Source organism: Colletotrichum siamense, assembly GCF_013390195.1.
Source record: "Colletotrichum siamense strain Cg363 chromosome Unknown KSG_Cg363_contig09, whole genome shotgun sequence".
NCBI lineage: Eukaryota > Fungi > Ascomycota > Sordariomycetes > Glomerellales > Glomerellaceae > Colletotrichum > Colletotrichum siamense.
This window is the reverse complement of record NW_023501022.1, coordinates 2,266,972-2,293,754: the sequence shown is the minus strand read 5'-3', so window position 1 is coordinate 2,293,754 and position 26,783 is coordinate 2,266,972. Positions and strand designations below refer to the sequence as shown.

The 26,783-nt window shown below is 54.3% G+C and overlaps 8 protein-coding genes across 8 annotated transcripts; 3 read left to right on the top strand and 5 right to left on the bottom strand.

The window, feature by feature from the left end:
• Positions 1-1,679: 1,679 nt before the first annotated feature.
• Positions 1,680-2,245, bottom strand: CGCS363_v013313 (Thioredoxin-like protein Clot; the record flags this gene model as incomplete). The annotated part of the gene is made up of 3 exons (XM_036645162.1): positions 1,680-1,751; positions 1,828-1,912; positions 2,028-2,245. 3 exons carry the CDS (start codon positions 2,243-2,245, stop codon positions 1,680-1,682), a joined length of 375 nt encoding a protein of 124 aa, XP_036489101.1.
• Positions 2,246-4,269: 2,024 nt separating this feature from the next.
• VAC7 (Vacuolar segregation protein 7) lies at positions 4,270-6,293 on the bottom strand (the record flags this gene model as incomplete). Its single annotated transcript, XM_036645161.1, has 2 exons — positions 4,270-5,687; positions 5,873-6,293. 2 exons carry the CDS (start codon positions 6,291-6,293, stop codon positions 4,270-4,272), a joined length of 1,839 nt encoding a protein of 612 aa, XP_036489811.1.
• Positions 6,294-10,618: 4,325 nt separating this feature from the next.
• On the bottom strand, positions 10,619-11,370 carry CGCS363_v013311 (uncharacterized protein; the record flags this gene model as incomplete). The annotated part of the gene is made up of 4 exons (XM_036645160.1): positions 10,619-10,820; positions 10,897-10,928; positions 11,202-11,263; positions 11,337-11,370. 4 exons carry the CDS (start codon positions 11,368-11,370, stop codon positions 10,619-10,621), a joined length of 330 nt encoding a protein of 109 aa, XP_036489813.1.
• A 3,328-nt stretch (positions 11,371-14,698) lies between these two features.
• On the bottom strand, positions 14,699-16,216 carry DIM1 (Dimethyladenosine transferase; the record flags this gene model as incomplete). Its single annotated transcript, XM_036645159.1, has 8 exons — positions 14,699-15,061; positions 15,114-15,188; positions 15,243-15,414; positions 15,468-15,592; positions 15,645-15,752; positions 15,807-15,944; positions 16,006-16,062; positions 16,115-16,216. The coding sequence occupies 8 exons, from the start codon at positions 16,214-16,216 to the stop codon at positions 14,699-14,701; spliced, it is 1,140 nt and encodes a 379-aa protein (XP_036489812.1).
• Positions 16,217-16,598: 382 nt separating this feature from the next.
• On the top strand, positions 16,599-19,379 carry prp1 (Pre-mRNA-splicing factor prp1; the record flags this gene model as incomplete). Its single annotated transcript, XM_036645158.1, has 1 exon — positions 16,599-19,379. The coding sequence occupies one exon, from the start codon at positions 16,599-16,601 to the stop codon at positions 19,377-19,379; it is 2,781 nt and encodes a 926-aa protein (XP_036489126.1).
• Positions 19,380-19,621: 242 nt separating this feature from the next.
• CGCS363_v013308 (uncharacterized protein) lies at positions 19,622-20,147 on the bottom strand (the record flags this gene model as incomplete). Its single annotated transcript, XM_036645157.1, has 3 exons — positions 19,622-19,789; positions 19,848-19,963; positions 20,036-20,147. The coding sequence occupies 3 exons, from the start codon at positions 20,145-20,147 to the stop codon at positions 19,622-19,624; spliced, it is 396 nt and encodes a 131-aa protein (XP_036489127.1).
• A 1,430-nt stretch (positions 20,148-21,577) lies between these two features.
• On the top strand, positions 21,578-23,039 carry mug65 (Meiotically up-regulated gene 65 protein; the record flags this gene model as incomplete). The annotated part of the gene is made up of 2 exons (XM_036645156.1): positions 21,578-21,944; positions 22,006-23,039. The coding sequence occupies 2 exons, from the start codon at positions 21,578-21,580 to the stop codon at positions 23,037-23,039; spliced, it is 1,401 nt and encodes a 466-aa protein (XP_036489231.1).
• Positions 23,040-23,374: 335 nt separating this feature from the next.
• On the top strand, positions 23,375-26,113 carry CGCS363_v013306 (uncharacterized protein; the record flags this gene model as incomplete). Its single annotated transcript, XM_036645155.1, has 1 exon — positions 23,375-26,113. One exon carries the CDS (start codon positions 23,375-23,377, stop codon positions 26,111-26,113), a length of 2,739 nt encoding a protein of 912 aa, XP_036489232.1.
• Between the last annotated feature and the right edge of the window lie 670 nt (positions 26,114-26,783).

Sequence of the window (26,783 nt, the reverse complement as noted above, 5' to 3'; positions counted from 1 at the left end):
TTGATGACGGGCGTCTTTGCATAGTTTAGCCTTGCGGGTTTGCCAAATCCCATGGCATTCGCTGAAGAGGCGTAATGTTGGATAGATACATGAGTAATGCAGAGATGGTTTGATGTTAGCTATGCGATTCCAAGTTGCTCTATGATTGTCGTGCTTGTGTACGTCATGTTTGCCTGGAAATCACGGATAGTGGTGGACTGTGGCGGCGAAGAACCTAAGAATAGCCGCGAAAGAAGGAGGGCCGTCTTCAGATGAAGGTCGTTGGACTCAGCCTGAGTCGGTTTAGAGTTGGATAGCTTTCGATGATTGGGATGACAGGAGATCCAAGGTCTGGGTCTTGGAGTGCACGACTCTTCCCTCAGATGCTGCAAGGGAGAAGGCTATCTGCAGAGTCTTGTCATGTTCTCAGGGCGTGTATGACGTGGCGAAGGCTCTAGCAGGTTCTACGATCCACGACTTCGATGGAGATATTTGCGGCTATCAGTGTTTACGGAATCGTTGTTGGTCCATCGGCCTATAGGTACTAATGTCTTTATGGCCAGTTACTCGCTCTGACTACCCACTTGAGTTGCGTCTTCAGCATTGAGGCTTGTCATGTCAGCAGCACTCACAGTATATACGCAAGAGAACAGGGACTGCTATCGTTCTACGGCGACTGTACCTCGATGTCTCGTTATCTCCATCGTCGTCGCCTTCGTCGTCGTCTCCCTCGTTTCTTGATTCACAGTTTCAAATTTCTTTCAGCCATCAGACAGTACGTCTGTCTATATGAAAGATAAGCGGCGGTCTGAGGCCAACATGATCGTTTCAACAGCACAGGTTGACAAAAGGGAAGACTCCAAGCCATGTAAAGCCATCGCGGTCTTATTTCAAGAGCATCTTTTTCCACCAGGCCGTCGATGAGCACATCCTCTCATGGCGTGCCAGAAGATCTCATGGCATTACCGCTCCTTCCGGCATGCCATCCCAGGTTTTCACTTCAGTCAAATCGCTTTAGGGGAGGTAATAAAGTCCATCCGAGTGCTACTATACGCAATCCTCAGTTGTGGTCATGTGAAAGACCGTCCAAAGTGTTTGTCAAAACATGAGCAATTCTTGCTCCAGGAATATGCCACGGCCTCGCGCAGACGGCCTGCTAAGCATCATTTGCTGCCTTCACACTCAATTCACTTGAGTCAGAATTCATCGAATTCAAATTTCTTTGTCCGACGGCAAATTGATACCCTTTCGCAGAACATTCTGGTAGACATCAAGCTTTCCCATCTTGTTGAGACGTCTCTGACTCGGCCGCTGAGAAATACGCACTGCCTTCCGCCCACGAACACGCGTCTAGACCTCATGAAACCCGTCCGTTTCGCGACTCAAGACAGGCTTCATCCTCGTCCAACACGAGACCTCAAGAGCAGCTCATTGAAAACCAGGCGGCCTCTTTTCCCGCATAATCATCATCTCCCCCACCAGCCACGTTTTTCTCCCCTCAGGACCCCTTATTTCCATGCATAGACCACTCAATTTGGACTTCCATCCCGAGACCGAAAATCTCCGTAAAATCACACACATTCCCCTTGTGATGAGATGAGATAAGCACGATTCAACGGGGGACCGGAAGAAACAAGGCTTGGTCATTTGGCGCTTTCAACTTTGGATAGTCATGTTACTCATTCTTCTGCGTATGGGATTTACAAGCGGCTGACAAAGGCGTCAAGCTTCTTCTGGTTGTAGACGTCTGCCTCAACAAGCTTCTCCCATTTCTGGTAGAGTCACATGTCAGCAGCCATGACTCTTTGAGCCAAACCCGAGTTACAACGGGCAGCGAATCAAACTCACCTTCTCGCCAGAGACCTTGATCAAGGTAGGCAGGTTTGTCACGTTGAACGGCTCCTGTCTCCACGGGTTCTCCTTGGTCCTCCACCTGAAATCAAAATTAGCAATTATCCAAGTCCAATCCCGCGGCTGCATATTATTGATATTTCGCAAAAAGGACCTTTGCAAACAAGCAAACCGCGGGAACGGGGAGAAAAACTCACTCCTCGGGCAACCCCGCGTAGACAACCCTGACGGTACCCTCATCCCCGGCAAACTTCTTCTCAATGTACGGCTCCGCCGCCGTGCAGTCGGGGCACCACGACTTGCCGTTACGGTGCGAGGCGTAGACGACAAGGTAGGCAGGCTTGTCCTCGCTGGCCTCGGCCTTGAGGGCGGCGGCGACGGCCGAGGCGGGCTCCTTGGTGTTGATGACGGGCATTGCTGGTGGCTAGGAAGTTGGAATGGCGGTGGAAGCAAAGATCACACTTGATGAACACGAGAGATATGTAGAGTAAGTGAGAAGTGTTGTTGCGTGCTATATGACTCGGTTCTTGCAATGTCAATGGCACAATCTGTACAGTTACTTGCGTTATTTCAGACGTTGGGAAAAGCTTCCCGAAGCTTATCCGAGAACGCTCACAGACACCGCCGCCCACAACATTATTTTCGGGCGCTCAATCGATTCATAGGCTTTCCGTAAATATCAACTAGAACCAAAAGTTGGATCAACAGCTGCCTGGCTTAGGTTTGTCAGACTCACTTCCCACACCTAAGCCACAAACCTCATTCGTGGTGGGCAACGTCTAACTAAGCCCACACAAGACCAAAAATAATTAATGCAAGCATACATACACAGATACCCAATCAGCAGAGGAGAACATCATGTCCAACCTTGAAACAACGACAAAAATGTGACAACTGTGAGATTCGAACTCACGCATCTTTCGATACCAGAATGCTATCCTCTATGAGGATCAAGCTGACGCTTGAGTCTGGCGCCTTAGACCGCTCGGCCAAGTTGCCCGATGTTCCTCGAATGAGCTTGCAAGGGCTCAAGACGAAGTGGATCGTGTGGATGCTCAACCGGCGCCTTGCGCGGTCCCAATACTCCTACCACCTGTGTACGATGTAGGTCGGTATCCAGGGCCCAGGCAGAAAGAAAGAGACTTGGCGGTGATTCCCGGCAAGTAGGAGACTGACTGTCTGTACTGATGCCCAATCCAAATCATAATCACCACCACCGGCATTCACCCAGTTCCATGTAGACATGGGAACAAGCAGATTATCGTCATCACGAGGAACTTGTAACGGGGGACCACTTCACTCGTTCTCCTCCTCGTGATCCTTATCATTAAACACAAAGTTGGCAGTGGACAGGGAAGGATGGAAGGGGGGGCATGTCACCGGCTAGCTTGACGTGGAGAGATTCTAGAGGCGTGGCAAAAGAAAAAAGGAAAAAGAAAAGAAAATTGCGAGATAGAGGGTTGCTTCGATGTGGGCCCCAAGCCGGACCGCTCCGATCGGAGAACACCAACAAGACACTCTCCCGCGGCAACCCAAACCCCATGTTTGTTACGTCGTGTTGTTTACCCACAAAACATTCCTTCGAGCTCGAACCCGTAAAGGCGGTCAGTTTGGTACCGGTTCACACAATCTGCCAGGTTGGCTGGCTGCTGATCCAGCAGACACATCTAGTGGTCTCGCTCCTGAACCACGCCGAGAAGATCACTACGGGTAACATGGATTCATTACTTCCTGCAAAGGAGACTCTGCCTAGGCAAAATTATCCCACTGACACGTCGCTATCCAGCTAGAGACGTGTGAGGCATTCTATGTGACGTCCAATCTCATCCATCACCAGTCCATCGACAGCACTGTAGCCTTGGTTGAATGTAACTTTTCTTGAGGTCACACCTCGTTGGGTGGACCTGACTCTTCTTCCCGTTTCTCCTGTTGGTCATCAAAAGCTTCGTTACAATTACAACAGAGTAGTTGCCACTTTTCCCATCTAATGCAAAACCCCCAGAGTTCAAAAGGCCGTCTCATAAGAAGAAGATTCCCAGTCCGTGATAACAGTAAAAGAATAAAAAGCAAATTCCAGTCCCCTAACCCCGAGTGAACAAGTCCCGTTACTGAATGAGTGCGCTGCGCTTCTTGAGGTGTGCCCAGTGAGGACATGTGATGGCCCACAAAACGTGGTAATCCGAAAGGAGAAAATAAACGCAAACAAAGGCCGAACGAACGCCAGCTGAAAGAGGAGCCATCGTGATTGGCGATGCTCGCGAAACGAAGAGATATGTACAGGTCGCTTTTGTCTGTCTTTGTCCCAAAGCGCTTGTTGCTGGAAATTACCATTCAACGCCACTTTTTTCCCTTGAAATGCTAATGCCATGCCATGCACGCTCAATATACAGAACAAGTGACAAAGGAAATGGTCGAATGTGTCGACCGCCGTCAAGACCATCAGGACTCTAGTTCTGGTAGGTCTCCGGGTAAGGTCATGTTGGGCTGGAGAGATGGGTCGTTGGCAGAGTTGGGTTTGACTGTGGTTCTGCCAGATATCGGCGCACTGCGGACTCGCTGGCTGAGTGGTAAGGAGTAACGCACCACACCCTTCACAATAAGATCGAACTCGTCCTGGATGATGCGTCCCCAACGCTCAGAACCTCCAGCGGAGTGGTTGCCTGGGAGATGGAGTCGCATGGTGCCAGTTGATGCTGAGACGCCCTTGTTGAAGAAGGACCCTTCGAAGGACAGCGGGCTGTCGAACTCGGTGATTGTGCCGAGACGCATGTTTGGTGCGGCGTCGTCGTCGGGCGGGTCGTCGGGAGGATCGTCGCGAATATGCACGTCTGGGTCTTCCAACTCGTCCCCATGCGGCCGCTTCCACCAATCGAAATCGGTACCAGCGTGAGGAGATTTAGCAAAAATTTCTAGATTTGCCTGGTCGATTGATACCACCACAATATTAGGGTTATGAGCTTTGACCGTCAGGTCAAACATCAGCTCCGGATCGCTGGCCAGGACGTTCTTGATGGATACAAGCTCAATGTCCGTCAGTGGTTGAGAGGTAGCGAACATGAAGCCAATTGCGCCGGTGATAACAAGCAACAGCATCATGGTTACCACCAGACAAGCAGCGAACCGGTTCAAGTATGACGGCTGCTGCCTGTACGACTGCGATTCGAGATTTCGCAGGTTTGCGGGGTGACGGCGCGTTCTACGCGCAGATCGCACCGTAGATGTGAGTAGAGGGGTGCGCTCGTCGTCTGCGCCGGTAGTTGTCGTATCATCAGCGTCGTAGCGGGCCATTTGAATCGAGGACCGCTTTCCGAGAGCGTGGGGACCGCCTCTAGCTGAGCTCGCGACTCTCGGACTAGGAGGGCCTGACGATTGTCTCGAGTTGTTGGCCGACATCTTAGATCGGGCCGCGTTCGGAAACAGAGATTCATTGTCGAAGAGCGAGGGGTGCGTGTTCCCAGGGTGACGACCCCAGCGACCGAAGTGGTTGTGGTGATGATGTCTCCCTGTGCCTCTTCCTGATCCGACGCCCGCACTTCTACCACTGCCCTTCCCATCGTCGTCGGCGCCTAAGCTTTCAGCGCCGTTACTGTTGAAGGTGTTTACGAACTTCATGCTCTTCTTCAGCCCCGCGGCTGTGTTTACCTGCAAAGCCTCGTGGATTGAGCGCATGCCTAGGGCGCCGGCTCTGTCGGCCTGGCTAATCATCGAGGTAGCGCTGGGTGTTCGCGAGTGATACCGACGTCTTTCAACATCAGGAGGGTTGGAGTCGTAGACGAATGTCTCCTCAGAATCTGATGTATTCGCCTCATCAACGGCGCTGGCCACTTTAGCCTCAAAAATATCTGCTTTTGATGATGCTACACAGCGTTTGCAAGTCAGCCAACTGCTCAAGATGATCTACAGAGCGTCGAGGCTTTTTTTTTAAATGACATTTAGCGGGTAGCTGTCGCCCTGCCATGCCACCATGTTGGTTTTTCATAAGGTAACAAGGCATGGCGTCGCTTCGTAGAGGAGCAATTGAATTATGGACGGGATCTCTTACCATTTCCAGGGTTCACAGTCGGCTGCTTCCGACTGGTCTTCTTCTTCTCTTTCTTGGGTCGAATAGTTTCCGTGCTAGGTTTCGCTCTCAGTGTACCGGTCCCGGGTTCCAGTTTGGCAGCAGGTGCCAATGCCACCTGGGGAATGGAAGAGACGGTCTCCGTCTCGACGATGAGACCAGATCCCTCCCCAGAAGCCTTGTTCTTGCCCTGCTTGTTTGACAGTACACTGGACTGTCGCGTGACTGTGGGCACGGGAGCTGTACTTTGCGACCGCACTCTCACTGTGCCAGTGTCGCCGTCTGTAGTGTGCAGAGATCCTCGACTTAACCGGGCAGCTCGGTCCACTTGGGTAACGTTGTCGGCGCTGGCAGCTGCCTCGTGGGCCAGCTTCTCGTTGACCTTCTCTAACGTGGAATCCATTTGTCCGGGCGAGTTCGGTAAGCTCACTTCTTGCACCGTTTCCAATGCGGATCCACAGCCCGTAACCGGGGTTCGCACTCCAGACTGGAGCTGAGAGTCGTCTGTCTCGCTCTCGGATACGGATGGGAAAGGTTCGGATTGAGGGGTAGGAGATGCTCTCGTGAGGTTTATCTTGGGAGGCTCCGGCTCTGCTCGACGTGGTGGTGGCGGAGGAGGATTCTGAGGCTTCCCAAGCTGCGGAGGGGGGGAGCGCAAGCGAGGCGACACAGGCCAGCGAGGGCTATCTCGTGTTTGGGCAACTTCGGTGTTGAGCGGCGTCTTTTGCGGGTTGATTGATTTGAGAAATGATTCTTGAGAGTGTGGGAGGAGTGTAGGGGTTGTGGCGGCGGAGAGGGTCCTTGACGATGTCGGCGGGCCGGGTATGCTGGTGGTGGATCTGGGGGTTCGAACCGCGGTCAAGTCTTGGCTGCTGCTCTTGCGCGAGCGTAGGCCAGCAGTCGTCTTGGGAGTAGTCGCGGCGGTAGGTTTGGCGGTCTGACGGGTAGGTGAGGTATCTCTCGAATTGAATGGCGATGGAGTTAGGGATGTGGTGGCCGAGGATTGCTTGGAGGAAGGTTGGCGCTCGAGGGTGGTGGATTGGGAGGGAGTAGTAGTGGTAGACGTCTCTAGGGGTTCTAATCGTGACTGGCTTGCGTCAGAGGACCCGTTCGTGGTGCTGGATGTCTTTTCCATGGCCGAGGACTTCCAAGTGAGACAGCAAAGGGAATGGAGCCTCGTCTAAGGTAGTCCTCATACCAATCCAATGTGGGTTCTAACACGGGAGCCGGCAGTCGTAATTCGGAAGCAGGCCTATCATGGTGTTCGACAATGCGACGTGGGATAGGATGGAATTCAGGATAGACGAGGCGGGATCCTATTGGGGATCTTGGGATTCGTCGTTTGCGGTGGCTACGGCTGCCGGTGCTTGGAGGACGAAGGCGAGGTGGATGCGCGGTCGTGTGTCTGTCTCTGAGAGGTAGGTTTCGTGGTCGACGAGTGGCTAAGCTGGTGCTGGTGCTGGCTCGGTGGCTGCTGTGGATGTGTCTGACGGGGACACTTGTGGAAGTAAGTAACAGAAAGTGATCTGGTGTGAAATGATATGGGTGTTGTCAGAGAAAGAGTAAGAAGCTCAAAAATGAGGGGATTGGGGGAAGAAGTCCAGAGTGGTGAAGGTGGTGTAAGTTGGCGGAAGAAGAGCGTGTGTGTGTGTCTGATGTAAAAGACGAAGACGAAGACGGATGAGTGGTGGTAGCGGGAGACCAGACGGGAATGAGGTCAGTAAAGCAGTCGGGTCAGTGCAAAGCCAAAAACACGGGCTGCAGGTGCTTGCCCTGCTTGCTTGCTTGCCGGGTGTGGTGTGCTGTAGCCAGCACTGAGTTGAGGAGGTGACTCGAAGTATTGCCGTACCTACTTTGAGCGGAAAGATACCTCATGAGTGACTGGCGACGGCAACTCAGCGAGTGTGCTTGCTGTACCTACAGGCTACAGGTAGTTGGGGGGGGGAAAGGGTGAGGTGGTGGTCGGTGCTGGGATGGACCGGCCGGTAAGGAGCGGGCTCTTAGTGTGTGACGACTACGACCTGCCCAGCGAGTCTCAGAGACCTCAGCGGCCCAAAAAATCGAAAAGCACCTGCCGGAGACCAGTGCCTTGTTTGCAAGGGGCCAGACCTACCTCATCCAAGGTCCAGGTACGGACGGTACGTACGGAGAGGTACTTTCTCATCTGAAGGAGACCCATGCGCCAGGTAGCGCGACATGGTGACAGGGATGCATTTTGCTGATGAATGACGGTAAGCTCACCAGCCTCCCCGTTCCTGGGAACCTCTGCAACTGCGTGAAGGGAAGTACTCAGTTTTGGATGAAAGTATCCATGACCACCTCAACATAGGCATGTTACTGACCTGCCCTGGTCTCCGGCCTCAGGTACCGTACATTACCGCAGTTAAGCAGAGGCAATGCACAGATTCTCCGCTGCCGTCACTGAGGCGAGGAGAGACACAGAGAACTGGCTTCCCTCAGGTTCCATCTGATTACTCTGTGTCCGATTTGTTTTTGGGCATGCACTATTCCCATCGTCACCCCGTTCTGCGTGTACTCTGTACGTGTTATGCATCCGTACTGTTGTGTGCCTACCTACTCATGGACATGACACACTTAATCCAACGCATCCAACCTTCCAATGGCGTCCTTCAAAGGAACGGCAGAAACAATCAATGGGTTTTGACAGGCCCGGAGTCGAGCTCCTTGCTCTCGCTTTGCGCGCGGTGGGCACAGTGACAAAGGCCGAAGAAACCTTCCTTCGCAGAAGGGGGCCCGGAGAGCGGAAGGGAATGCAATGTAAACGAGTAAGGCAAGGAGGGCACAGGGCGAACAAGATCCAAGGAATCAGAAAAAATCGAAGACGGACATCCCACAAAAGCAAATAAAACGACTCAACATGGGAAGGGGCGACCCTGATGTGTCTGCCCAACGGCCATGCCTGATCTTTTAGCTTCACGGTACATTGCCTTTGGCAGTAGGCAGGCAGGCGTGGTAGGTATGTCGTCTTTGGGCCTGAACGATTAGTATTAACAGAACGACTAGCAGCGCAAATTATCTCTTCCTCCCTCCGTTCCCGCCCTGCTTCGTCGTCTTTTTATTTCCCCGACGAATTTTGATTTCTCCTTCCCGTCTTCCGGCTCTATCCCGGTAGAAATGTTTCTGGTCAAGTTGAGAGCGTGTCTTATGGGCGGGCAACAGAGAGACATGGGCAGGTCTGGGACTTGAGGGAGCTTGGTTCTCCTTGGTGCTCATGGCACCGCGGAAGCGTTCCTGACAGTCCGTAGCAATCAGAAGCGTCGTTGAGAGCCCCATCCGAGTAAGTCAGCGACAAAGCTTTTGCGCCTTCACCCGATTCTGCCTTTGAGTTCCGGGGGAGCCAACCGCCCTCTGCAAAAGGTTTGCGGTAGGATACTTACGCAGGCAGTAAGTACGGACGGAGTACTTACCGTCCAGTCGCACCTCTCGAGTGTCGCCGGGTAATGGGCCGCGTCGTCTCTGTCAACCGAGGCGTTGAACCGACGACCAAGGGCTTCGTTTCTCCTCCTCTCCTCTCCTCTCCGCCGAGAAGAAAATCGGGAACTCTGGGGAGGGGGGCGTCGCGCCGCGGATGGATTCCTTCAGCAGCCAACGCGAGGAATGGAATGGATCCGACCCGGCTGCAGGTCCCAGCATAGCGTCACAAGGACCAAAGGCGGAGGACCCGGCGAGGATAGAGGAAGGGGCAGAAAAAATACAACGGCTGGATACATGGAACTTGGATGGGAAAGATGAATGACGGGAAAGTCCCATCGACCGTCGCCGGATACAACACAGCTTCTCTTCATACAACATCACTGTTCCGAAGGGGGTACAGTACAGGTCAAGAGTCAAGGCAAAGTCGGAGGTTGCAATCACTGACTGGGCTGGTCGGCTTACCTACCGAACAACACAACATCGATGAGAACTGGCAGATTCTCCGGTGCGTGTCTTCCCGTCTCTGGTGAGTGTCCGGCTGCTGCTGCTCCTCCTCTGCAAACACACTAGGCAAGGGCTGGGCGGGGGAAGAGTCCCGTCAACCGTAGGTGAAAGGTAATCGCAGCCCTGGACAGAAGAAAAGATACTTGGGTACGTACCTCTGAGGATGACGGCAGGGGTTGGGCGGTAGGTACCGCGCGGTGCCGTCAGTTGGGCCGATGGTGAGGAGGGAAGGAAAGGAGCAAAGGAAACCTGTGAGAGTCGGAGACCCATGGCCGGCAGAAACCCTGAAACTACGCGGGATGCCTCAGACCGCAACTCTTGTCCCGGACGCTTTCCTCCACACTGATTCGTCCTCGCCGGCCTGTGGATGAGTGGATGGTGGATGCAGCCTCCGCCCATTCTCAATCTGGAATTTTTCTGGATGCGACTTTTTGCTGGCTCAATCCACTGCCCCCAGGGCCCCAGAAAACAGTCATGGCATGGACTGCTGCACCGCAGAGCATCCATGCGTTGAGTCCACCATGCACCGCAACCACCAACCTCACAAGTCACAACACACAGCAGTGGAAGTCACCGTCACCACCCATGGCAAGGCGCAAACTGCTTGAAGTGCGCTACGGTGCTGCCAGGCGGCCTGGAAGGCACAGCTGATGGGCCACAGACACACACCCGCACAAGGCAAAGCCAGAACACACGGTGCATCTGGGCCCCGTTCTAGAAACCCACCTTGTTTTTCTTTTTCCCTAGTTTTCTGTTTTTCCCTCTCGCCCATGTTGCACCGACAGCCTGTCACCGATTTTCCCCGCCTCCTCTATCATCACCGCTGTTTGACATCGGACTCCTCCATCGAGGCCTCGGGATGCTCGCACCTCCCAACCACGGTCCCGGCCTGTCTACCGTGCCCTTCCAACCCTGCCCATCCAGGGATGCTGAGGACCTATCGATACCGCCACTCTTGTCCCTCTTCTCCCATTCCAAAATCTCGATCTCTCTGGTTGATTTGATGTGATATCAGCTCTGTCACAAGTATGATTGTCAGCGGCTGTATTTAGTCAGGAACGACGAACCTGGCAGCTGGGACTGAGGTCTGCCTCCCGCACTAACACCAGTAATATCCTGCGTCGTCTGCTTCAACATGCGGGTTTTCCCATAATATGGGTACCGTGGCACAAAATATGTCACTAAGAGGTACCCTTTGAATGCTGCCATCTCGCTGTCGCTGAGTGTATCATCTACTCGGTAAGGATTTTTGCAACTGCCAACCAGGCTGACGATGAGGCACTGCGTGGACGCATCCCGCAGTCACGAGGCATGCTGCACGGCTGGGTCTTGTTGGCGATCTGACAAGCTCGCATGCCGACTGAAGACACACCATCTCGGGCAACTCAGTCGACACACTAATCAAAGGCTGATACGTGGAACTGGTCCCGGGCCCTAGCAGAGACAAACAGAAGTTGGTGCCTGTCTACCGAGACTCTAACCCTTGTCAAGCGCAGGCACAACTCACAAACTCCTGCCCTCATGATGAACCAAGGGATCATGGCGCCGGCCGCATCCGGACGCTCAACCCTCTCAACACCTAGCTGCTAGACAAGGCCGACAGCGCTCACTCACTTGATCCCCTCTTTACGGTGATATTCTGGCCGCCTGGCGGCCTGCCTGGCTTGTTGAGGGGCACTTCACCTCGCCTCGAGATGACTCTGACCGGCCTCCTGTCTCGCGGTTCGCTGCATCCCCCCTAGTTTTCGTTGACCAGAGACCACAAGGGTTCTGAACGCCCACATATGGGGAACCAACTATTAACCCCATTCGAAGCGAACTGCTGCTGCCTGTCTTGCATATCATCACGTCCGTCTCGACACCGCATGTCCCCGTTCTGTCTGCGCAGTATGTCTGCCAACAAGCCCCTGCTCTTGAACAGAAAGCTGCGAGTCAACGGGCGAAAAGTCGTCTCCCTCTCCTAATTACAGCCTCTCACAGGCGGCCAAGTGGACGACGTGGCAAGCACGCGACTGGTTGCACACCCGACATTGGGCTCTGATTAGGGAGGGGGCCGCCAACTTGGGTTCTGGAAAATCCAAGACATTCCCAAAGCGAAAAGAAGACGAAGAAGGGCGCCGGCCCCCGGCCCCCCGATTGAATGTCACAACGAACCCACCCGCCCACGAGGCAATTACCTGCACTTCCCAGACACTATCCCGACGGTACCGGCCTATTGGACGCAAACGCGACGGACGATTGGCTGCTGCCCATCTCCCTTGAATCCCTCCGTTTGGGGGCCGGGCAGCACACACATTACCTAAAGTACGCCCAGGAAGGCGACCGACGGAGACGGGGCCGCTGCCGCTACCTACGAAGTAATAGGTACCGCGCCGTTCTTCAGGTCGTCTCACGTTACTCATTACTCATGGTTATTCAGCCCTTCTCAACGATGGCCGCGATCGTTGCACCGGGACAGGATTCGGCCCATCCTGACGGGACCGTTCCTGGTGCCCTCTTCATCGACGCCTATCCCCAAAGGCCCTTAGCCTCGAGAGAGCTTGACTCTGTCGTATGATGGGTCGTCGGTGGTCCCCGCAAAGAAAGTGACAGGAAACGGGTCCCCGTTCCCTGCCCAGCCAGACCGAGGCGCCTCACCGGCAGCTCTCAGCACCGAATCCCGGCGAACGGCTCATCTGGCATCTGATGCTGCTGTGCGACGACACCGCTGAGAAAGTACATGCTGCGGTGGCGCTTCAAAGGATTTATCTCCTGCACAGAGCGACCTGCGGGAGCAGAGTGTGGCTCAGTCAGGCGCAGGAAGAAAGGGAGGCATGTCAGATTTCGCTGTAACATTCCACCACCAACCCAAAAGGGACTCTCGGGGAGGGCTGGCCGTCCCGCTGGCTGGCTGGCAAGTCTTACACTCCCGTGCGACGGTGCCGAGGTGGTGAGCACTTTCGCGACGGGAATTCCCAGCCGGGCTTTCGACCAGTCAACTTCTTTAGTTCCAAGGGGGGAGAGAAAGGCGACCGATCAGACGTTTCTTGAACGAAACGAGTCTCCAGTGCCTCCCGTGTCTCTTCTTGTTGCCCGTCGAAACTTGTCGAGCAAGCCTCTTGGCAAACACCTGCAAACTTGGCCCCCACGTACAACTGTCAGAGACATACCACGTCAAACTGCGTCCATCTTGGGAGTCCCTCCACCCGCGCGTGATAACAGTCTCGATGTCTTTCGACCCCCCTTTGCGCGTCAGCGCCGTTGCTGGGCGGTGATCATCTGCGCAGGAACCCGGGAGTCTATAGGCTGGGTGAAGGATGGAACCTGAACAGCGAGCTAGAGCAGCTACATGGGCAGTGGCATGACGTGCCACTCTTCGACAGGTAGATTTTTCATTTTGTTTTATCTGGTCGACAATGACACACTGGAGACTGCCTGGACCTGTCATTACCCACACGCACCCAAACCACCCTCCTGGTTCGCCCGCGCCTGTCAGATGGGACGAGCCTTGCTCGGCCTCGTCGCGATGCGCTGGCGGGAGGGAGGCCACGCGGGTAAGCGAGGCAGGTCAAATTTGGTGGTCATCATGTAGCCTTCTGCCTAAGTGACCGCAGCAAGGTACTGCTGCTTTTTTCCCCAAGCTCTTGAGCAAAGTGGGATGGATGATGGTCTGTCAAGTCTCATTTCGAGAAAACCGCATGCACAAAGCCCCTCCTCCCACTTCCCCCTTTTCCCGCGCCTCTGCTGACAATTCACGTCTCTTGCGCCTGCTTTCCCGGTTTTACACGCGATGTTGGACCGACCAGTCAATCAAGTGCCATGTGTATTCCGTATGCCCTATTCCTGAGATCCGGGAGGCGGTGCTGCCGCTCCCCCAGGACGCGGGTAGGGCAGCACACGCGAAAGGGAAGCGCTGCGTTGCACCCAAAACGGGGGCGGAGGGTGACATTCTGGTCTTGTTCACCTCCCCATCGGCCCAATCTGCCCTTGACGGATTTAACGGGAGTCGGGACCAAAAATGTGAAGGGCAGAGAAGGCGTTTTTTTTGGGAAGGATGCAACTGCCAATTCCATCCATCATGTCCGAACTTGTCACGGCTTAATCAACCGCCCCTTTACTGGCCACCGCTCACCACAGTCGATGCCTTGGGCCTGCCCAATCAAAGCCAGCTTCGCATTGTGATGGATCGATGACCGTTGAGACTCCTTTACCCGTCGACCTCATTTAGGAACAGAAACAGCCTTGGCCGTTGAAGATCTCTTGCCTAAGCTGGAACGGTCACACGCAGGCGCCTCGGTCGACCTCGGTCTGGGGTTGGTGGAATCGGAATCCCAATCCGCAAGATGAGGCTCTTTCTGTGTCTTTGTTCCAGTCCGGAGCATCTTGAGCGGGATGTTCGTCTCAAATTGACGTCGTTCCTCCTTGGACGACTGAGATCGGTGTCTCATGTCCGACTGTGTGGCATGTCTTCACCATGAGCACGTGGTTACTCTAGAGGCTCGTGGGACTTTTGTGTGTTTTTGTACGTTGTGTTATTGGTGCCATGAGAATCTTCCTGATGGACGTCATTGGTCTCGGCGACAGCTTCTAGGGAAGAGTGCCGCATAGCCATGTGGAGTTGCTCTGCCGTCTTCGACTAATCGGTTTCGATGTTGAGCACACCTACTGATAATCATCGTATAAAAAAAAGGTGCCTAAAGGTTGTCTCATACGTAGAATCAGAGCAGCTTAATGAGATGCGGCAGAGGTAGCTCCAGGCACCAGTATCTTCATTCTATATTCATACCCTGCAGGATATCTTGTCTCTTTTGTACGCCATGAACGCCAGGCCATAAAATGCCGTCAACAATCCGTATCTACCATATACGACACAAAAGGCCTAGACCAAAATCAAGCAAAGTGAATGCCCTCAGAGTTGAGGGCGGATAGAAGTTTCAGGAAATCCGTCTCGTCGCAAGCGCGGGCACGCTTGTCCAGGAGATCGGTGCTCACGAGCGCACCCTCAATCTTCTGCCTAACGAGCGCGGCGACCTTGGTCTTCTTGCGTTTGCTCTTGGTCTTCTCGGGGACCTTGGCCGCGTTGGCCTTGAGCTCCTTGAAGAATTCCGGGGTATCATCGTCCATGGGCTCGACATCATCATCGTCGCCACCGGCGTCAGCGTCGTCATCCATGTCCATAGCATCGTCTTCGTCGTCCTCGACAAAGGTCTCGTCGAGTGGAACGTTGTTCAAAGCAGCCCACGTGCGGTAGTTCTGTTGCAGCGTTAGATAGAGTCTAGCGACGTAGTCCATTTTCGCGACTTACCTTCTCGAGCATCTGAAGAACTTCCTTGGTGCCGAGCCAGCTTGCACGCATAGTCCTGTTCTTGCGGTTGAAGCACTGTGAAACATCGTTAGCCACGACCATGTGTTGAAATCCTCTCCTGTGACTTACGATACGGAGGAGGCCGTCGAACTCCTCGAAGCTGATGGTAGGGCGCTCGGCTCCCTGTTTGGGCACAATACGAACGACGCACGAGTCGACTTGCGGCGGTGGCCTGAAGTTGGCCTTTGAAACCTTCATCACGTTGGAACATGTCGCCCAGAAGTTGGCGTTCACACTCAATCTGATCGGACTGTCAGTCATGCATCCAAAGCCAACCTGCAGCGGAAAACCTACCGGCCGTAGAGCTTGTCTCCCGGCTTCGCCACCAGTCTCTGGCCGAATTCGAGCTGGAACATGAGGATTGCCTGACGAGGCGGCTTGGGCATGGCGAGCATCTTGAAAACCAAAGGAGATGAGATCTGACTGATGTTTAGCTTCTAGATCCCTAGCCCAGGAATTCCCACGGCATACCTGGTAGGGGGTGTTGGAAATGAGGACGTCAAAGGGAACCCAGTCGACTTTGATGGCATCTCCGAGCATGACTTCGAGCTTGCGCTGCTCTGGCGTTCCTTGTACACGCTACATATGGTCTTGTCAGCCCCCGAAGACCGTTACGAGAGCGAGAGGTCCAACCTTCGTGACTTCGGCCGCCATACGAGGATCGAACTCGATCGCGATGAGCTTCTTTGACTTCTCCAATATCCTCACAGTCAAGTTACCGGTACCAGGACCGATTTCGAGAACAGTGTCCGTCGGCTTCAGTTCGGCTTTCTAAGGCGCATTGTTCAGCAAAGTTCCTGTCTTTCTTTTCCGTCGGGGGCTCGGCACGTACATGGACGATCGCGTCCGCAACACCAGGGTTCTTCAGGATATGCTGGCCTACATTGGTCTGAAAATAGCGTCAGAATTGAAGCTTGCACACCGTAAAGCACTCTACGTACGTTGAACTTGAACACATTGTTCGTCTTGTTGGATTTTCCTGGTCGCGAGTAGGGGCTCCCCGACCCGGCGGCATTGCGCTTTCCGGCATTGGCCTTGCCCATGTTGTTCTCGTGCTCGCGCAAATGTTTTCAATTTCGCATAAAGACCGTTTCGAAGCTCGAGGAGGGTTCGCGGGGTTATGCGCGGCAGTTGGCTTCTGCAGTATGCTGCCTCAATCTTCGCAATGTCGAAGTCTGCGGTGAAGATGGAGGGGCAGCCTTTTTGGAAAATTTAGTGGAGCCACCCCACCACTTTGCCGTGGCGACAAGGGTGCAGCAGCTTAAGGTACCTGAAGGGAAAAAAAATTGGCACCACTTCAGCCTTGCGCCTATCTCCCCTAGCTATGGGCTGCAGCTATATCTGCCTTCCTGCACATACACGTCCTGTCGCGCGCATCCGCAACCACTCACGCGACAACGATTTACGCATAGCGCATCTGATACCATGGCCAGCCGCCGCGATTTCTTGAGCCAGCCGGCTCCCGAAAACTACGTCGCCGGTCTCGGTCGAGGTGCTACGGGCTTCACGACGCGATCAGATTTGGGTCCTGCACGCGAAGGGCCCAGCGAAGACCAGATCAAGGAGGCTGTCGCCAAGCGCGCGGCGCAACTAGGCATCGGTGCCGATGGCAAAAAGCAAGAAGCGGATGATGACAATGACGACGATCGATTCAAAGACCCCGATAACGAAGTCGGCTTGTTCGCTGGCGGAGTGTACGACAAAGACGACGAGGAAGCCGACAGGATATGGAAAGAGGTAGACGAGAAGATGGCCAAGAGGCGACAGAAACAACGAGAGGCGCGCGAGAAAGCCGAGCAAGAAGAATACGAGCGCAAAAACCCAAAGATTCAACAGCAGTTTGCCGACCTGAAGAGAGCACTGTCAACAGTATCGGACGAGGAGTGGGCGAACCTGCCCGAGGTTGGAGATTTGACCGGAAAGAATAGACGGAGCAAACAAATGCGACAGCAGCGGTTCTACGCCGTTCCCGATAGTGTTCTTGCAGGAGCCAGCGCCCAGGGAGAGCTCGGGACCACCATTTCCGATGACGGGGCAGCTGCAAGTTCAGAGGCGGCGGACGGAACCATGACGAACTTCGCCAAGATCGGTGCGGCGAGAGACAAGGTCCTCAAGTCTAAGCTTGAGCAGGCATCTCTGGATGGAACGGAGTCCTCCGTTGGTGGCAGCGCGACGAGCATCGACCCCAAGGGCTACATCACCAGTCTACAGAAGAGTGGCCTGACGGAAGCTCAGGCGCAAGTTGGTGACATCAACCGAGTGCGCGAGCTTTTGACCTCGGTCATCAAGACTAACCCGAATAATGCTCCGGGTTGGATTGCGGCAGCACGCTTGGAGGAGCTTGCAGGCAAGACTGTCGCGGCGCGCAACGTGATTGCACGTGGATGCACAAATTGCCCCAAAAGCGAGGACGTTTGGTTGGAGAACATTAGACTGAACGAAGGTCGCAACGCTAAAATTATCGCCGCGGATGCCATCAAGAAGAATGAACGATCGGTGCGACTCTGGGTTGAGGCGATGAGGCTGGAGAATGAACCTAGAGCGAAGAAGAGAGTCATCCGACTTGCTCTGGACCACATCCCAGAATCTGAGGCTCTCTGGAAGGAAGCGGTCAACTTGGAAGAAGATCCGGAAGATGCGCGGTTGCTGCTCGCCAAGGCAACTGAGCTTATACCCCTTTCCGTTGATCTTTGGTTGGCCTTGGCAAGACTGGAGAGCCCAGAGAACGCCCAAAAGGTCCTCAACAGGGCACGAAAAGCAGTTCCCACATCCCATGAGATTTGGATTGCTGCTGCCCGTCTGCAGGAGCAGCTCGGCACAGGACAGAAGGTTAACGTCATGAAGCGTGCTGTTGCAGTTCTCGTCAAGGAGTCTGCCATGCCGAAGCGAGAGGAGTGGATCGGCGAGGCTGAGAAGTGCGAGGATGAGGGCGCTATAATCACCTGCGGAAACATCATCCAAGAAACCTTGGGCTACGGCTTGGACGAGGACGACGACCGGAAGGAAACCTGGATGGAAGACGCGAAAAGCAGCATCAACCGCGGCATGTACGAAACAGCCCGTGCCATCTACTCTTACGCCTTGCGTGTTTTCGTCAACAGCAAGACGCTTTGGATGGCCGCCGCCGACCTGGAAAGGAATCACGGAACCAAAGAGTCCCTCGCTCAGGTGTTGGAGAAGGCTGTTGAGGCCTGCCCCAAGAGTGAGGTGTTGTGGATGATGCTGGCCAAGGAGAAGTGGCAGGCCGGCGAGGTTGACAATGCCAGACTTGTTCTTGCCAGGGCTTTCAAGTCGAACCCCGATAACGAAGATATCTGGCTTGCTGCCGTTAAGCTCGAGGCCGAAAACGGAGAGACAGAACGGGCGCGCAAGCTCTTGGAGGAAGCTCGCGAACAGGCGCCCACGGATCGTGTCTGGATGAAGAGTGTGGTGTTCGAGAGAGTGCTGGGCAACAGCGAGGCAGCATTGGACCTCGCCCAACGAGCTCTGCAATACTTCCCTGGCGCGGCGAAGTTATGGATGCTCAAGGGTCAAATCTACGAGGACCTTGGCAAGATTGGCCAGGCGCGGGAGTCTTACAGCACCGGTGTCAAGGCTGTTCCCAAGTCTATTCCCCTGTGGCTCCTCTACTCCCGCTTGGAAGAGAACGCTGGCCTTGTTGTCAAGGCTCGCAGTGTCCTCGATCGAGCCCGTCTGGCGGTTCCCAAGTCCCCAGAGTTGTGGTGCGAGTCCGTCCGCATCGAGCGGCGGGCAGGCAACATCAACCAGGCCAAGTCCCTCATGGCCAAGGCTCTTCAAGAAGTCCCGAAGAGTGGCCTCTTGTGGAGCGAGCAAATCTGGCACTTGGAGCCACGAACCCAGCGGAAACCGCGGTCTCTGGAGGCCATCAAGAAGGTGGACAACGACCCGATCCTCTTTGTTGCCGTCGCCCGGATTTTCTGGGGCGAGCGCAAGCTCGAGAAGGCCCAGAACTGGTTCGAGAAAGCGCTGGTTCTGGACAGCGACAACGGCGACAGCTGGGCATGGTACTACAAGTTCTTGCTCCAGCACGGTACAGACGAGAAACGAGCGGATGTCATCAACAAGTGCGTCCTCAACGAGCCTCGCCACGGCGAGCACTGGCAGGCAATCGCCAAGCATCCTCAGAATGCGAGAAAAGAAACCGAGGAAATCTTGAAGCTTGTGGCGGATCGCATAGAGAAATAAGGTGTGTATTATACTTGTATCGAATAATTTCCCAAGTGGCCGGGGCAGGTTTATGTTACCGAGATAAGTAGGCGCATACGGGACATGACGATTAGAGCATGGGACAGCGAAAAATTGAGTCGAAAGTATTAGAATTGGTTCATGTCACGAGACTCCTAACCCTGAGATAATTGAACCCGGCCCTATTGTAACAAGTGACCCGAAGGTCATAACACAAAAGAAATCGTCATTCGTAAGAGTGCTTATTTTCCGCCAAACCAGCTGGAGACGCCGCTCTTGGCCTTGGCAGTGCCATCCTCGACCTTCTTGTCGAACTGGTCAATCTTCTTCAGGGCTTCAGCCTTAGCATCCTTGGCGTAGGCCTCGGCGGTGCTCTTTGCAGAGGAGAACTGCTTGTCTGCCTCAGCAGCCTGTGAGGAATAATATTAGGCTTGTACCTCAGCTATTGATTGACGTCGTATTACGTACAGCAGAGTCGATTCTGGCGCCGGCGCGGGCACCGGCATCGCCAAAGCCCTTCTGGGCGTCTGGAGTGCGGCCAGGGATGTGTGACTTGATCTCGGCAGAAGCCTTGTGGACGTCGCCTGTTGTTCGTAACGGTTAGCGTCATTGTTCCATGGCCATACGCATGAAGTATAAGACTGCAATACACGTACTCTCAAACTTCTTCTCGGCAGCGTTGGGGTTGCCGCCCGCGCTGTAGAGGTAGTAACCGACACCACCGGCGGCAGTGAGACCGAGGAAGAGGGGGGCCTTGGACTTGGACATGTTGACCGTGATGCGTGGCGTGTATCGAGGTGATTTGGTTCAAAGTTTTGGGACTTTCTCGGCGATATCAAGAGTATTGTCGTTGAGATTATGGGCTGTGATTGATTGAAGGGAAAGAAGAAGAGAGGAAACGGGAGCTTTCGCAGAGATGGATGGCACGATCTATTAGTACTACCAATTCACGGGCCAGGCCGGTATTGCTGCTGCCATTGTCTCATTAGTCGTCTGAGTATTTGCTGCGCGGTTACATCCTTCCCCCTCCTAGCGATCACACCAGTGACAGCTCGTCGCCTGGGCAAGGCACAGGTTCAAGCTCAGGAGGCTCTAGTTTGGTGAAGGTGTGAGAGATACATGACGTAGAGCGGCATGAATGCGGGGAATCGAAGGTAGCTACCCCCAGCCGGTCCTGGCCGGGAGCTCCACTGGCGTTCGGGATGACAGGCCGCACAGGCCCTCTTTTTCAGAAGGGACCAGAGAGTACTTTCATCATCACCGTGATAAGTGGCGGCCTAGGTAGCTGCAAGTACCTCATCGACTGCATCACAATTGCAGAATGGCCTCCACTGGATCCCCAGTGTCACCTTGCAGCCATCAAAGCTCCGAGAATCAGCTGTCGGTTTCTAGAGGGGGATTTCGATTTCCTCTTGGAGCAATACCAGCTTCCGCAGCGGACGCTTTCACCGGCCGAACGGCTGCCTGCTCAAGTCTTTGGTTCGACGCAGCACCGAAGTACAACGCTTGACGGTCTGAGCTGGCTGGGTTCCGGCACGCAAGCTGACGCCAAGGGGGCTCGTTGCTTGGAGAGAAAGTTGGGACATTACATCATCGACGGACCTCTGGGACGCGACACACACCCTTTCATACCCTTGTGGCCTGGACCGGCCTAGCTGGAGCTCGTGAACCGGCCTGAGCCAGAACCAGCCCAGATTCAGCTGGCCCAGACCTCCAACCAGCAAGCACCACCGACGCGCCGCATTGCTGCTCCTGCATCGTACTAGCCTTGTTCTGAGCCACATTTGGCCACTGCTAGGTGGTCGTCGTCTTGGTCCAGCCCACGCTAGGTCCGGACGCGCGAGGTCTCCATTGATTTCCCTAAACAGCCTCATCTACTATTTTACCAGTCTTGTTCACCTCCCATCCTCTAGACGAGGTGTCTGGAGATAATTCGACTCGCCTTCGATTCAACACACAATGGTCGAGTGATTCGCACGGCCGCCTCTCCCTGTGTTCGAAACATTCCTGTCCAGCTCCCTATTGACCGCTCGCTCACCGGCGTTGCGAGAACCGTCTCGAATCACGCCTAGCCTGTCTCCTGTTCCCCACACGAACCCCCGAAAAGGCTTCTTGCATCGAACGCTGCCTCTTCGCCTTGGGGTTTTGTTCAACCCCGGGCTTTCTGACCGCTGGCCCCGGCGGTTTTGGCCGTAGAGATGCCATCGTTCCGAAGTTCTCGTCGGGTTACCGGCCTGAAGGACAGTGACTACGACCACGAGATCAACTTAGTTAACCACGAAGACCGCGTTGCCTCGCCCAGCCTAGAAACCCCCAATGACGTGACCCGAGCATCGACTGGGTCACGACTGCTTCGCGATGAAGATCAAGAAGAAGAAGAGCACAATCTGAGCAACGGAACGGACCGTGACGTGGACAGAAATGGGAACGACGAGGTCGCTTCATCTCGGAATGCATCAAGTCGAGGACCTAGTCGCTTATCTCAAGCCAGGGAGCGGCGGAAGATCCCAGTCTTAACTGCCCAGACCGCAGCGGGTACTGGAGCACCATCAATTGAAGTCGAAGGTATGCCACCCCCGGAGGTCTCTACTCGATTGTATCAAGAACTGAATGTGCTTGCCATTAGAACCTACGCCACACGAAGCCCCAATACCTATAAGAGATGCCGGCCGGAGGGAGCGACCATCGACAGCAGAGCGAGAATCTGCAATAGACGTATTGTGGGAGAATGAGAGAGGCTGTTTTTGCTGCAGAGTTCCTCTATTCTCTGGCAAGGCCTTGGGCAACCTCGATCCCTCTCCTTGGACAAACCAATTCCATAAGACAAGTCCAACGACCATTAAGACGGCCCAAGTCCCTGACCCGACGTGGGAGTGGGCGTGGCCGGAGTGGAGGGTACATCGAGAAGAAGGCGTTCAAATGGACGAGTTTGGGTGGGAATATTCGTTCATGTTCTCCAAAAAGTTCTCGTGGCATGGTCCGAAATGGTGGAACTCTTTCGTGCGTAGGAGAGCCTGGGTTCGAAAGCGAGTCAAGAAGAAGCCCGAGGATGTCTCTGAAGACCCGCACATGCTCAACAACGACTATTTCACCGTCACGCCTGCAAATCACAGCCGCGCCTCTAGTGTTGGCAGCCGTCGGGAAAGCATCAGCAAGGCGAGCATGCAGACGAGCATAGCGGAGGAGAAACCCGACATCGAAGACGTGTGGACGCTGATGGCAGTCCTGCGGGCCGCGCGAATCGACCGAGAAAAGATCGAAGCCGTTGAGAACTACCTCGAGCATGCCAAAGACAACCTCGAACACTTGCAGGATGAAATGCACGATATTATGGGCATCTTCGTATTCCAAGCCTCAAGGAGACTGTTGCTCAGTCATTTGACCAAGATATATGATGAGCATGTCGCAACAGACGGAAAAGAAGACGAATCAGGGGAGCTAGAGGAGAGGAGGAAGCACCTTGAAGCCGCAATCAAGCATGCCGACGAGGAAGTGAAGAAGTTATCCTATTGGAGCGACGTGAAAGGACTCGCTGAGAACGGCGAAGCAACGCACGCTGTCGAAGAGGGCGAAGGATGGAACCAGAGCTGGCAAGGCGTAGATCAGAGCGGGCCGGCGCATGCGAATTCAGGGGCATTACCCGTGACGCCCAACAAGTAATGAAGACGCCAAGAGAGATGAAGAGCTATTCTTTTCTTGTATACCCGTCTCTATATAAATCTAGGTAGTTTATTTTGTATGAACTAGACTTGAAGCAGATTCATGGGTGCGACTGTGTGGATAACAGTGCCTACACTGTTTTTTTAAGAACTCGCGCAGAAGGTCCGCGGCTGCGTATCGGCGGCCGGTGGCTCCTGCACAACGGGGCCGGGTTCAATCGGCGCGAGTGGAAATTTCCTCGTTCCCGCTGGCCTGCGACGTCGCTCTCCAGCCATTTTTTCCAAATTTCAACGCGAATCGCCAGCCCAGCACACACCATGGGCCACTCATAGCAAATGTCCCTGGGAATCGCACAAGCATGGAGAGCCCGATTGTACCGCACCGGCGTCTCTGGAATATCTCTGATTCCCAGGGGTCCTCCAAGATGGTCTCGGGCGCCTATAGCTCAACCACTACCACCCTCGTATCGATGGATCCACGCAGCTTCCGGAGCTGCAGTGAAGCCGAACCTCGACGAGACCATCCCTTCTTCTGACTCAAAGGAAGCGGGCGAAATCATCGATCGAAAGACTGCCGATCCTGCTCCGGATGCGACTGAAGGAGCCTCAGTGGTTGAAGCTGGGACCCTTGCACCCAAAGGACGGACCGAAGAGAAATTCCAGACCGAGAGCGGTGATCGGGCTTTCGACATACCAGCTGGAGATGGGACAATATCAAAGCCGAACACTCGATATGGCCTGTCCTCGACTCGAGACGCGAACTTCCGGGAAGTCTTGCCCATTCGAAATGAACCCCTCAAGACAAGTCAAACTGGTATCTGGAGGAGGACTACAGACCGACGGCATGGCCCCCTTGAGAACGGGTCGAAGGGTTTGGAACAGAAAGCAAGAGGGCGACGCCAACCCACGTCACCAGTACAGCGGAAGCACGAGTCGGTTCTTGTAGAGAGCCCTATCGGATACAAGTCTCCTCGCGAGACCATGTCCAGTCTCAATCGCCATCACCGGAGCCTGACAAGACAGTCGCGGCTGGAGGCTATTCGAGAGATCAAGAAAGAACCTGTCGGGAATTGGCGCTCGATCCTGGAAGTTCTGAGGCGATGGACTCGGCCGATCAAGGGGCCTTGGCAAGAATGCGCGCGCAAAATCTCGGTTTGCGAAGACGTTGCGATGGCGCTTCTCTACAACTCCGATCAAACCATTTGGGATATCCACGAGAGAACAAGATGTCATCTTCAGCTACATTGGGTCCCATGGAAGAAATTGAAGGGCGAAAAGTCATCTTCGGCGAGACCCATTTTATTCCTCTCGGGAGACGACAGGGGCATGGCAAACGCTATCGCCGAGGTGAGACGAGTTGCCGGTAAATTCGGCAGTGAAGTGGTCGTCACTAGCAGCAACCCGTCACAGACTCCTAGTCCTGAATCGATGCTCATGGTGTGGTCGAGTCTATACAAAGCCCAGCGGCCTTCGAGGATAAATACCTACACGCTGGAGACCCCGTTTGAGAAGATTCCCAAGCCAATCATATGGACTCCTCAGACATTCGAGGCTTACGTTGCGGCCATTGCAAAAGCAAAACTATCTCCGCGTCTTGCGCAGCGCTTTTACGGCTCGGGCGTCGGAGCGATGACCGCGGCGTTTGATCTCCTCTGCAACACGTTCAAAGATGTTACCGCACGCCATGCGTTATCGACACGAGCCTTCAAAGTGGCTCTCCAGGCAGTAGAGGTTCACGGCCACTCGTATCGTCACCATGCCCGCGATCTGTTCAGCAGCATGTGCAACCTGGGGGTGCCTCTGGACACTGAAGTCTTCAACATACTCTTGAAGGGGACCATCGTCGTCAAGGATTTAGGAAACTTTGACAGGGTGATTTCCCTGATGGTCGGGAATGGCTGCGCACCGAACGTTGACACCTGGTGCCTGGTCCTTTCAATGATGCAGGACTGGCAAGTTCGCCGCCACATCATCAAGACTATGGATATGTGCGGGATGCTCGTCGAACCTGGCGGTCCTCAACGGATCGCCAAAGAGCTTGCCGTCTGGGATGTCCGCCAGCACCAACCTAACTGGTCAGGAATTAAAGACTTTTTGCAGGCTCAGGAGGGTCGATATGGCAAGAAATGGGCCACGCTGTCGGCTGTGAACAAGATCCTCACGGAAATCGGACGGATGGGCCATCTCGACGACGCTCTTGAATTTCTCGACATTATGCGCAATACCTGCGATATTCGGCCGAGCACATTATCCATCAATATCCTCGTATACCACGCACGACTCCAGCGCAAACCCGAGGCAGCCATTCCCGCACTTCGCAGGGCCCACGAGTGGCAGATCCCTCTGGACGAAACGATATATCATGAGCTCTTCAAGCTGATGACGGTGCTCCGCAAACCCAATATGATGGGTATCGTCTGGCGATACGCCGCCCTCAACGGCACAACATCCTGGGACATGCGAAGGGACGTCTCTGAGCTGATGATGCGGACCGGCGCTTTGCAGTCAGGCGATGAGGTGGCTAAGGCCACGCTGGACCGCCCAGCCGTGACGGTGACCTTTCACGAAGAAAGCATGGTCAGGCACTTGGAGGCCACATTGAATCCGCTCAAACGGGCCGCAAAAATCAGCAACCTGCTCTATGGTTGGAACGAAGGATGGGGGCCCGCTTTGCCACTCTATGAAATTCTTGAGAAGGCATGGGTGGCCGACAACAAGATCTACCACGAGATCAAAGAGGCCGACGGGCAAAAGAAGCAGTATCACCAGCAGCAGCAGCAGCAGCAGCAGACTATGGCGGCAGATTCTGGAGTCGGGCCAGCAACACTTCCAGATGCTGCCGCGCTCCCAGGCTCTCCCAATCCGGTAGATATTGGTACACCAGCAGAGCCCACAGCGTCGACTACAGCCACGCAGCCCACGATTCACAGAGTCACCAAGCGCGGCATCTCCATCGTCCTCGAAAGGAAGCGTACAGAGAAATGCGGTGCGGCTGAGCGCAGAACGCTTGAGATGACCGTTACGCACATTTCCACTCAGAAGCCAGTCTTCATTCGCCCAGACAAGGCAGTATAATTGTCCTGCAAAAGTTCTGTAGCATAGAAGAAGCCCATGTACAAACAATTTGACCATTGGTCAGCCAGTGTATGAAGTAATATTTGAAAAGGCACAAAGGTCAGTTGGACTTTGTTGTCGTATTATATATACCCAGAGAATCAGACAAAAGTACAAACGCATCTCTACATGGTACCTACAAAAGTTGCGTCCAGTCGTCGTGCGCAGAGGCCGTTGAGACAGCTGAGTAATATATATGCATGAGTGCCCAATCACTCGCACCGCTATCGCCAAGATTTTCAAGCGTCCAGACATCACCGACTCCAAATGAAGAACAGCTTGAGGTGGTTTATGCAAATGATTTCATGAGGAAGACGTGCTATTCAGGTAGGCCACGAGAGGCCACTCGGCTACAGCACGCGCGTTGTGGGGGAGTCTCTGCCTCTCTTTGGGAAAAAAAAACCGCGGCCCTCTCCTTGTCGCCGCAACTGCTCTCCTCCCCCGTCTTACAATTCTGACACAAAATAAAAAAGGCCCGGACACCCAACATGATGAAGAAAACAACAGGAAACATTCAGTCATCCAGCCCAGCCAAGCCGTATAAAGTCTCTCTTTCGTCCGGAACCGTATCTTCCGATCCGTTCAAGCCAGCATGCTCATCCGTAGTATTCATGAGTGGTGGTAAAAAGGT